The sequence below is a fragment of the Macrosteles quadrilineatus genome, unplaced genomic scaffold (assembly GCF_028750875.1).
Source record: "Macrosteles quadrilineatus isolate MER2022 unplaced genomic scaffold, UCM_ALF_1.0 Scaffold_3__2_contigs__length_128488019, whole genome shotgun sequence".
In the NCBI taxonomy this organism is placed as follows: Eukaryota; Metazoa; Arthropoda; class Insecta; order Hemiptera; family Cicadellidae; genus Macrosteles; species Macrosteles quadrilineatus.
In genome coordinates, this window is record NW_026542596.1 from 30,376,868 (window position 1) to 30,388,466 (window position 11,599).

At 32.9% G+C, this 11,599-nt stretch overlaps 1 protein-coding gene across 5 annotated transcripts; it reads left to right on the forward strand.

Annotated features, from left to right (window-relative positions):
* The first annotated feature begins 2,618 nt into the window (after nt 1-2,618).
* Nucleotides 2,619-11,592, forward strand: LOC128990963 (proteoglycan 4-like). Of its 5 annotated transcripts, none has more exons than XM_054413644.1 (6): nt 2,619-2,699; nt 8,416-8,469; nt 9,312-9,415; nt 10,130-10,917; nt 10,963-11,122; nt 11,172-11,592. In XM_054413644.1, the coding sequence occupies exons 1-6, from the start codon at nt 2,629-2,631 to the stop codon at nt 11,180-11,182; spliced, it is 1,188 nt and encodes a 395-aa protein (XP_054269619.1). In that variant the 5' UTR covers nt 2,619-2,628; the 3' UTR covers nt 11,183-11,592. The 5 variants fall into 5 exon arrangements, with proteins under 5 accessions (XP_054269619.1, XP_054269620.1, XP_054269618.1 ...); XM_054413645.1 differs by having other exon boundaries at nt 10,130-10,861; nt 10,967-11,122; XM_054413643.1 differs by having other exon boundaries at nt 10,130-10,670; nt 10,716-11,122.
* The last annotated feature ends 7 nt before the right edge of the window (nt 11,593-11,599 follow it).

Below are 11,599 nucleotides of genomic sequence, written 5' to 3' on the forward strand. Positions count from 1 at the left end.
AAAATCGTGTTTATAAGTGTTACAGATATTTTTTTCGTAATTTGAGGATACATTTCTGCGTCCACGACATTAGTTCCAGCTTATAGCTATGAAATGGGAAGCCACTAATTTTACACTAGCAGAATACCAACCATTCTTATGGGGTTGGCGTATACGTATAAAATGCCTATTGCAGTAATACTCGTGCTTGGCGTTTGCATTGGGAGAGGACACAGTTTGAGAAATTTTATTCTTTTATAATTTGGTTCTTAAAAGCCAATCCTTTCAGTGATAATCGAAGAGACTCCATAACATTTTTTTTTATTATATTAGTATTAAGATTATCAGAAAACTTTATTAATCATACTGATTGTATTTTATATACAAATATACTATAGCGTAAAACTGCAATAACATATTTTGGTAACTAAATATCTATTAAACATTTTAAACCTTAGAAAAGCCAGCGTTTTGAACTGTAGACATTTTTTGGATGTCTTTTTTTAAGACAATCTTAGAATTCCAGCGAACTCCTAGCATAAAGGTGCAAGGGTATTCAGCTTATTTCCCATGCAAATTGAAGCCTGACTCGAGCCATTCAAAGAACCTTCTGTTCACACGGGTATCCTTACCCTGCCACACTTTTGCATACCGCAGTTTACCTGAATGTCTCAATTCTGTGTGAGTACAGTTAACCTAAGTTAAGTTTTACAAATAATTGTTGCTTGAATACAAGTGTTTTTAAAAAATCTTTTGGTCACTAATACAAATTGTCAGAGCTATTTTTCTCGCATAATTTATTTTTGGTTTTCAAATAATGAGGTGTTATTGTTATTTGTATTGAAAGCTTTGATTGTTGGATCCAATAATGGGGAAAGGCTCTAACTCTGGTTTTTGGCGTCTTTGCTGACGTTAAAAACTGAATTTAAAATTCATCCTCTTTTTTGTAGTCTTGTACCATTTATTACATCATGGCAGCACATTAATTGCTTGTACCAAGGCAAATTCAAAAATATAATTGTCAATGAATAACCCATTAACAGCGGTAAACATATTTCATTTTATCTTTTGTGGTGTCATCAGTTTGATTTTTACACAAACCTTGTTGTTTTTAGCAGTTTGATACCACACTTTTTTGTAGTATAATGTATATTAATTTTTTTATTGGAGAAGGTGTTGTGAATTCAATTTTTAATAACCAGATAGTAAAATAGTGAAAAACTTCAATAATAAGTCTAACTTGATAATAAGATCTATTTGTTAATCCCTATGAGAGAATTGTCATCGAAATACTGCATTTTCAATTTTAATACCACAATTTGAGGACATTTTGAGATTGTCAAATGTGAAAGGTTTAGTGTCAATTCCAGATCACTCATTTCTCCTTCCGGGTGACAGAAGATCAGTTTGCTCCATTTACCACACGTCAATCCAAGCGGTTCTCAAACTCCAACCTTGCTGTAATTCTGTTACAACACTCTTCCTTAAGTATCACTGATGCTCAGTGGTAGTCAGTGTAAAGAATGTCCATACTATAAAATATTTTGAAATGAAATAAAATGTATAATCCTTTGTAAACACACAATTGTATGGCTGCCTGATCTTGTTATATCATTAAAGGACATAGATCAGACTAATATTAATATCTCTTGGCGATCAGACTAATATTAACATTGTTGTAAAAAACTAGCATTACATTTTCAGAACAAATGCGAATTTACAGCAAGTCAAATTATAAAATAAATAATGTAAGTTGCTTTAGAAATCATGCAAAACAGAACCCCTATCACACGCTAGCCCCGACCATCTGCCAAAGATACAGATTTTCAATGCCACATCATACGTGGTGCGTTTTTCGAGCGATCTAATTTGAAGCGAATGTTTAAAATGTGAAATGTGAAATAATATGTTTAACAAGCATAATGTTATGTTACTGGCATTGCATACTAAGCAGTTGCCAAATAAGAAAATAAAGTATGAGCGGACTAAGGTATTTATACTTAACATAATTTACTGGTTACTCCTAACATTTTGATTGTACTATTACTTTGAGTTAACTTCCACAACAATGTAATTCCATAACTGATTTTTAATATTTTTTTTGTGCCGACGAGGCAAAATGAATGTTGTGACGTGGATGAGCAAAAATGATGTTTTAATATGAATACATTTCCTACAAACACAAAGCAATATCCATTACGAGCTTATTTTTTGTGGCTGCACGTTTTCCTGAATGCACTCAGTCGTAACAAAACATTTGTATACGTGTTATTTATAAAACAAAATTATTAATCCCACCTCCTTTAAAAATCAGTAAACGCCAATTGAACCGAATCACTTGTTTTACCTCCATTTCGTTAGTTCATTAGTGATTACTTGACAAGACCCTCTTTTACTCCCTCTCCAACAATAACCTCAACCACGTAATTTTCCGCCCCCTAACTAATTTAGAATGTCGAATCATTGATATTTTCCCTGTTGAATTTTACGCAAGTGAATAACAGTCAGAATTTATTAAAACAATGATTCAAATGTTGATCACCGACTAAGCGGACACCGCAGGGCACTGGGGGCACCGGTACTAGTCAGCTGTTATCAGTGACCTCTTGGTCTTATCACGTGACCCGCAGTCTCACTCATTACCCTACCATGCGGCCAGTCCACTCTCGGTCTCCATACAGAACTGTTCCTCGATCCTCACCATCATCAATACTCAACATGTAAGTCTATTTTATATTAATATGTTATAATGTTTCAGTAGAGCGTTTTATTATTATTTTAAATGTTTTTCAACTTCTTGAATATTTTCTTTAAACAAAATCACACGTTCAACTAAAATAAGCTGAAAAATGCTATGCAACAATACTCATGTGTAAAACGTTTAATTTTAAAACAAATAATGTGTGAAATTTTTAGTTTCTTAAATAGGCCTATTATATTTTTTTCGTATAAGCTTAATTACTACTATGATACCACGTTAGTTAAGTTAAAAAGCTAAAAAACATACAGTTCATGAATTATTTTAGACAGATTAATCATCAGGAGTTAATTATGTATTTTGTTAAATGTTTACCTATGTGTCAAACACAACTATGAATAGCATAATTTTTGGTTTTTGCGCGGTTAACATATTTATCAAGAGGACTAAATGTTAATGAAATGCTAGGTTAAACCACAAGCAGGTTCATATGCATGTGTGTTCCTGACATTTCAAACACGTGTTCTCATGAAATCACATGCAAACTTGTTACCTTTCTGCAGAGATTGTTTTCAATGAGTTTGTGTTACACCGTGATCTCTTACTCTTCTAACATTATTGATATTTTTAAGTTTTTAAAAATATTTGTAAAATGGTTTGACAAATAATAAATTATCCAACAAATTAGAAAGTAAAAAGTGCAAATCCAGTTGTAAACTTTGCATTTATACCGTATGGTAACTTTATTATTAATTTTTTTGGTACTTATGGATTAAACGGAGGCCACATTTTGTCAGCGCGCTGCGGCGGTTATGTTAGGTTGGGTTATCGTAAATATTATGTGTGTAGGACTTTCCTCGCTTCGTTATGAATCGAACGATACCAGACGAGTACTTTCTATTATGATAACCCAACCTAACATAACTGCCGCAGCGCGCTGACAAAATGTGGCCTCCGTTTAATCCATAAGTACCATTTTTTTTTGTAAAAGATTTTTTTATAATAGGGAATTTTTAATGGGTATTATGATACATTTAATCTACCTTTATATAATTTCAATTTGCAAATTTATTTTGATATCATTCATCACAATATTTTTATTGCAATACACATAGGGATATGATAAATGATTTTTGAAAATATGGAATAAAAATCTGTTGAAATCATATCCGGATGGATTCTAGTATCTAGAACTGTATTGATCATTTTAGTAAATTCTGTGTCATAGTTAAAATTTTGCATTGCATATTTTGCAAGGTTTATCAGTGATAAATGATTCAACATTAGTCCAATTTTGGCTTAACATTCACTGAACTTTTACTGATAACACTGACTTATGACCGAGTGATATGATTGTTTTATACCAACCAATCTTCTTTATTCGAATTGATCCATCTCTGTCTGTTCTTATTATTAGGGTTTGAACACGTTAATATTGCCACCAAGTTTTAACAAAACTTTAAATTTATTTATAAACTACTCGTAAAGATAAACTAATTATTCATTGCTACTGGGTGTCTTGCAACCATATGAACAAACTTTGTTACGTTATTCAGCATATCAAAAGAAACAAAAATGTAATGTAACATGTGTCCTATCTCACTGCGTTTTTGGTCTATCTGTCCGTATGTGATTTTTACAAACAAACATTTATAACTCCTTGACTGTTTGATGTTCTCATCAAACACGACGATGTTTTCAAACGATGTTGATATCGTTGAAATTCTGTAAGAATGATTATCTCATTGACTACTATGTCTTTACAAAATATAAATACAAACTCTAGAACCATTTAAAAATGGCAACTTAAACAAATATTTGATGCCAGATTCCATGAAAACCGTTAATTTTACAAAATATTTGCAGGATATGTAAAATTTAGTAAATCTTATGCAGATTAGAACGCTATCTTATAAGCTTAATTTGGACAAAGAATAACCGAGATTTTTTTTTCTTGTCATACCTTCAGTTTTCTCTTTTTAAACGTTTTAAAAAGATTGTGAAAAAAACTATTTACAGAATTTTTTAACGCTGCAGCTCAAACAGTTAAGGAGTTATGAATGTTTTTGTAAAAATCACATACAGACAAATAGACCGAAAACAGAATGAGATCGGACACATGTTATACATTTGTATATGGAATATGTATTACATGTATTACGTTTTTTGTTTCTTTTGACAAGCTGAATTTCGTGACAAAGTTTGTTTATATGGTTGCAAGACACTCTGTATATAAGCCCATTCATTTCTAAACTGTATATTTTGATAAACAGTTTAGGAAAGATTTGAGCAGTTTCTTAATCTCACATACATCTAAAACCTAAAACATCCTAGAGATTATTAAAGAAAGGAATTTTCGTACAACCATTTTATAAAGTAATTAGTAGTTTCAATCGCAGTTTTAAAGTGAAACAATATACTTTTGATTTTGTATTATGTTTTTTGCGGTAATTAAATTACACGATTAGTTTTGACGCTGATTTTAAATGTTATTTCGTACATTGTAAGCTGAGAACGAACTGACTATTTGGCAAAATAATGAGTATGATTAAACATTGTCATCAACCGCAGTTAGAGCAAAACATTTCCAAAATGGTTTTAGGTTTTTAGAAGCAGTTGTATTGTGAACATTATTTTTTATTCGACATAACTTAGAATTAGTCTAATTTTTCAACAACGAAACTAAACTACAAAGTATTTGATTTCTGCAACAAGAATAACTTTAAATAAAGGTTTCAACATTTAAAATTATTAAAGCATATTTGTATTTTTTTTAGATTGACATTTTTATTACTAAAAAAAGTTAATATGAATTTCGGCTTGATAAAAATCGCTTTATTTTTTATTAGAATCACTGTCAACGTTATTATAGAATGATAGACTCAAACATTTTTGATAGAAATGGAATGGTTATTCCATTTCTGCCTGTTCTGCTCAATCCTCACTTCTAATGTCATATCAGGAATACGCCGATAACTGTGAGATAAGCTCAAGATAACTGAATGTTTTGGAGAAGCGAAGTTTGATTTACGATACTAATATCCCATATTTCGAAGCTTTATATACTTTTCAAAGTTAAGGATGTTGGTATTTTTTTAACATGACAATTATATAACTGGGCAAAACGTAATTTTAACCTGATTCCATTCACTTGCATGTAGTAGAGAATACAGCTTTATTGTCCATTGAAATTCATATCACAATCAAGATTTTGATAACAATATGTTCAATATGGGAAAGTGGACTTATTTTATAAAACTAATTATCCCTTCTTGTTATATTTCAAGTAAAATTAACTCTGTCCTCTTGTGTTTTGTCAAATATACTCACGATCATTTTTTAACGTTCCAGTAAAATAAACATAGATGTACAAAGTACATGTTATCAATTCAAAAGGGTGGCCATTTAAAACTTTCTATCTTAAATATCTTGAAAACGAGTGATTCTACTAAAACTATCAAGTGTGTCCGTTTTTAGAAAATGGTATAGTTAATCCAACGATACTTCAATCGTAAAGATCGACTTATAAACAATCACGATATTACAATTTTTGTGAGACCGTGTATATGAATTTCATGACGCACCACTTCTCGTTAGTGAGGTACAAACCATCGGCGGTCTGGGCCATGCATGGTCTCACAAACAAATGTATTCTAGTTGTTATTAAATGATTTTTACAATAATTAATGTATGATTTAGTTAGCAAGAAATTTCCAAACAGTTTATACCACTAATAGTTTTTAGTATAATCACTTTTTTTAGAGATATTTAAAACAGAAAATGCTTAATGGTCGCCATTTTGAATTGATATATTTTAGAAATCTGGTACTTTGTACAAAGGATGGTTTTATAAGTCATTACTTATACACTTTAATACTTTACTTTGTAATGGCGACCATACGAAAGTAGGCATTTGCCAAGTATTAATGGAGATGAGTGTACATGAGTGGCGCGAACTTGTAGTCTTGTTAGTAAGGCCGACATATTCCTAAAGATACAGCTGATAATTAAAAGCCCATACAGCCAATGGCAACTAATGGACCCACAGTTTATTGGGGAATTCGTACCACATTTCTGCTTTATAATTAACGAATTGGTCTAATTATCAGGATAGCACTGCGGATAGTCGTAGTACTCACTAGTGCGGACATTATTCAACACCAGAGAGTATCGCATTTACAATGTATGCCTATAAATATCCACAATTCGTGACCTCCTAGAAGTTGAATTAAAGGACGACGCCACCATCCCAGTCCAACGTTTGAAGACAATCCCTTAAGTGTTTCATAAATAACTTATGATTAACCCTTAAAGAAATGTTGTACCTGTAACTGTTCATGATACCTTAGTGAAAATCAAATGCTGACAGACAGACAGAAACCAAGGCATTTTAGACCTATGTTTATATATTTTTTTATGTTTTCGACCTAAGTAACAAATATAGATAAGCGTTCCAAAGAGTTTGTATACACCTTGTAAAATATACACCTGGTGTGTTGTGTAGTTCACTTAACTTAATAATAATGTTATTTTTGCCTTAAAATTATTTTAATCCAAAATATACACACACCAATTTATTATTCAGGCACTTCGCACTAATATTCGGAGGTAAGAGAGGTAATAGGTCTCGAGACGTATTTTATACGTTGAGCGCCGAGAATTCAATTTACATTCTAATGAAAGAGTAATGTTTTAATTAGAGTCTGTAATTGCGTCGCTGCTAACGTTTGTCGAGCACATTGTAATGAGTTGTAGCCCTTCAACATTATTTAATTCTCTGTAAGACCAAACACTCCATTTAAGAGGCGCTTTATGTTGGGGAAAATGGGTTCGCTGCATAATAACCGGTTTATAGCAATGTTTACGACTTTTTGTTGTCTCATTATTCTCCTGCAATATACAGAATAATAGGCCGAGTTTATGAAGTATCTGTATTGTGGTGAACAAATAAACTCTAATGACAATCGTCTACAGATTAACAATGCTGCGCTAGTAAAAAACAGACAACTATTTAAATACAGAGTGGTTTAGATCTAATAATTGTTTAGTGGCTGTTCTAGTGGAAAGGGTTCAGGACCTTTTATCTGGAGGCCAAAGTTTCAACACATAAGGTTATTTTCAATGCATTTTTGAAAGGTCATAAATTTTGTTTAATGGAACTCGGTACATAAATTTAGTTAAAGAAACGTCTGTTAAAAACGGTTTAAGGATCTCATTTGTAAAAACATATTTTTTGTAGATTTATTTCCAAGTCGATAGAAAATTAAATTTCATAAAAATGTGGGCGTTCGCGTGAAGGAATTGCTTATTATTTTTGTGGATTGTATCTAGCCTTGCTTTGCAGCACGCGTAGAGTAGCATTGTTTAATAATATCACACGGAGCGAAAGTGACTTTTTGGTATTTAATTCGTAAGACACGATTGTGTACCAAAAAGAGCCACTTTCGCCCCTAGTGATGAAAACTACTATTATGAGATGCTGTACCCGTTGTACAGCTGTGTTTCACTAAGCTTTCATATTTAAACACGAACCACAAAAACTGAGTACTCTAATCTTCAAGTAACTATCAAACTTATTTATTACCTTGTACATACTACCTTGTACATACCTTGTACCTACTTCGATGCAACTCGTGAGATTTTATGTTTTACTGATGAATGAAGTAACTTATATAATCTGTGTTATTACATCACATGGATATTTTCCTGTGACACCTTATACTTATTTAAATTTTCAGGCCCGAATCTGGAAGTCAGTACGTCAATTTGGAAGATGGAACAACAAGAGGATGGTAAGTAAAAAAATCTCAAACATATTTTTATAATTAGAAATAAACCCTGTACATATCCCCTTCTTTGTACAAGTTAAATATTTTTTTTTATTCTCTACTAATACTGTACTTACTTTGTTTTACTTACCTTATTTTAAAAACTAATGTTATGGTATCGTTGTGCGTTTTTATTTATCTAAAACAAAAACCTTTGATGTAAAAGATGTCTTTAATAGGCATGTATTTCTCAAAATACTACGCCAACAAAGTTAATTGCTGCATATCTTGAAGGCTATCTGAGTATTAACTTGAGAAAAAATCAATCCATATAGATCTATTGATGGTATTTCCGACCTGATGATATACCAATGTCAGGTATTACCAATATATCCGTAGCGAATTTAAAATGAACACTTACACTGCAATTACACTTTAAAACTAAAAGCATTGAATACTAGATTTGATTCTTTTACTTTATATGAATCAATCAATATTAATGTATCTGTTTTAACAATAATAACAATAACAAATATTGATAAGTTACTCTCAATACCATTACCAAGAGTTTTCTGACGTTCTTTTGCTTTTATTTTTTTTGTGGGGAAAATAGGCTATAGTATTATTTATACCGTGAGTATTACTACAGACCCCTGAGAAAGGTTGACTTGTATGAAGTATTTCAAAAGTTAAGGATAAGGATAAATCCATGTAACAGAAGTTTTTATCACAACACTCAATCAGTAGTTTAATCGACCTTTACCCTACATGCATCCACAACCGCTGGTTTATTTGTACTTAAATATGTACTCGCAACGGTATCAAAGTGAGTGATTGTGTTATAATCAGCTGACGTTATGTCGCAGGTTTTCCCGCGTCATGAGTCATCCAAGACAACGCAATATTTGCATCTCCTTGGCTGTTGTTTCTCTGATTGCCGTTGGTATCGCCGGTGGAACGTGGTATTACGGTAAGATAAATGCCTAGTATTACATTCAAATCTAGTTGGTAGAATTTTTTTTATTCTGCAAACATTTATCAGTGACCAGAATCCCAACGTTACAGTTATGTCTGATTCAATGCAAAATGGTCGTAAACTAAACCAGTAATTCAATCTGATAGAACTAAGCATCTTTTATAGGGTATTTCAACAGTCTGAGTAACACAGGCTGTGGTGGAAAATATAATTTATACCTAAGCGAATTCTATGGCTGACTCGTGAACTATGTTCTTAAACAGGTTCATAAGAATGGGATATCTACTATCCAAAATGCCAATGATCCAGGGACAAATTTAACTTGAAAGGTGTGTTTTTGGGCTACTTGGGGACATATAGAAGAGATTTTGTAATTGTAGAAAATATTTTAACTGTAAAATATCAACTTTTAAGGTCAGTGGTGGGGGGGGGGGTTTCAACCACCCCTCCTTGATTCGCCGCTATAGCTGTTTTCCTTTCATTCTTAAAGATTCTCTCTGCAGCTGAGAAATGTCATTTTCATATGCAATAATACACTTTCCAATTGGTTCTACCATTGAAAGTGATTCTTTCGCCAATAACTTTGTTTGAAGTCAAATAATTTGGAGTTGATTGTTTGATTTCTCAAACTACATAGTTATTATTTTTTATCAGTAAAAATGTGTGTTTTTGTGATTACTCTTACAGAATGTAAATTCTGGTTTACAGTGAAACACGAGGGCCAAGTTCATCCAGTAACTCCTACCACTCCTTCTCCAACAACTTTGCCAACAACACCAACAACCACAGCGCCGACTACGTCCACGTCTCCAACTACAACCACAAGTGAAGGGTCTACAACCAAGAAACACGAACCAACAACCACAACCGAAGGGTCTACAACCGAGAAACACAAACCTACAACCTCAACTGAAGTGTCTGCTTCCTCTAGCACCACAGCGAAAGGACACCCTACTACTTCTACTGTAATTCCAATGTCTTCGTCTACTGCTGAACCGACAACAAAACATCCTAAACACACAACCACCTCGACCGAAGTACAACCTTCAACAACCACAGAGGAACATACAACCTCAACTGAAGTACCATCTCCTTCAACCACAGAGGAACACACAACCAAAAAACATAAACATACAACCTCAACTGAAGTACCATCTCCTTCAACCACAGAGGAACGCACTACCAAAAAACATAAGCATACAACCACGACCGAGGAACCATCTTCTTCAACCACAGAGGAACACACAACCTCGACCGAGGAACCATCTCCTTCAACCACAGAGGAACACACAACCAAAAAACATAAGCATACAACCATGACCGTGGAACCATCTTCTTCAACCACAGAAGAACACACAACATCGACCGAGGAACCATCTCCTTCAACCACAGAGGAACACACAACCAAAAAACATAAGCATACAACCACGACCGAGGAACCTTTAACCACAGAGGAACACACAACCAAAAAACATAAACATACAACCTCAACTGAAGTGCCATCTTCTTCAACCACAGAAGAACACACAACATCGACCGAGGAACCATCTCCTTCAACCACAGAGGAACACACAACCAAAAAACATAAGCATACAACCACGACCGAGGAACCTTTAACCACAGAGGAACACACAACCAAAAAACATAAACATACAACCTCAACTGAAGTACCATATTCTTCAACCACAGAGGAACACACAGCCTAAAAACATAAGACTACAACTTCTTAGGGATCTCGGTTTTCATCCACGAAATAAATAAACCTAAATATATTTACATACTCTATAAATAAAGATATACAAGTCCATGGAGATAATCCATCTTTAGCTGTGGAAAAAATACAACAAAATAATTGAATTATGTTACTTCTAAGACTGAATCTCTTTAATCGCTGAGTGACTACTTTAAGGATTTCAAACCCGATATTCTCTCTACTAAGGTATCGTTACTTTTAACCTCTACAATATTAAACTGCAACATGATCATCCAATTAAGATCACCGAATAGCTTGAGTCAAACCAAAAGAAAAAAAAATATTTTGAAACTTTAAGAAAGTTAAGGAAAGTTTAAGAAATTAAATTAAGTAGTTCTATACAAACTCACTAATATTTTTAATTGATTGTCTATGGAACAAGTTCAAATCTAGTGTATGTTTGCGTTCGTAATCAAGAGTGGAAT

What these genes read in the sequence shown, in the direction of transcription:
- LOC128990963 (XM_054413641.1), top strand. Translation starts at nt 2,629, where the DNA reads ATGCGGCCAGTCCACTCTCGGTCTCCATACAGAACTGTTCCTCGATCC. An exon ending in GATGGAACAACAAGAGGATG is followed by an intron (nt 8,470 to 9,311) that starts GTAAGTAAAAAA and finishes GTTATGTCGCAG; the next exon opens with GTTTTCCCGCGTCATGAGTC. An exon ending in CGGTGGAACGTGGTATTACG is followed by an intron (nt 9,416 to 10,129) that starts GTAAGATAAATG and finishes TCTGGTTTACAG; the next exon opens with TGAAACACGAGGGCCAAGTT.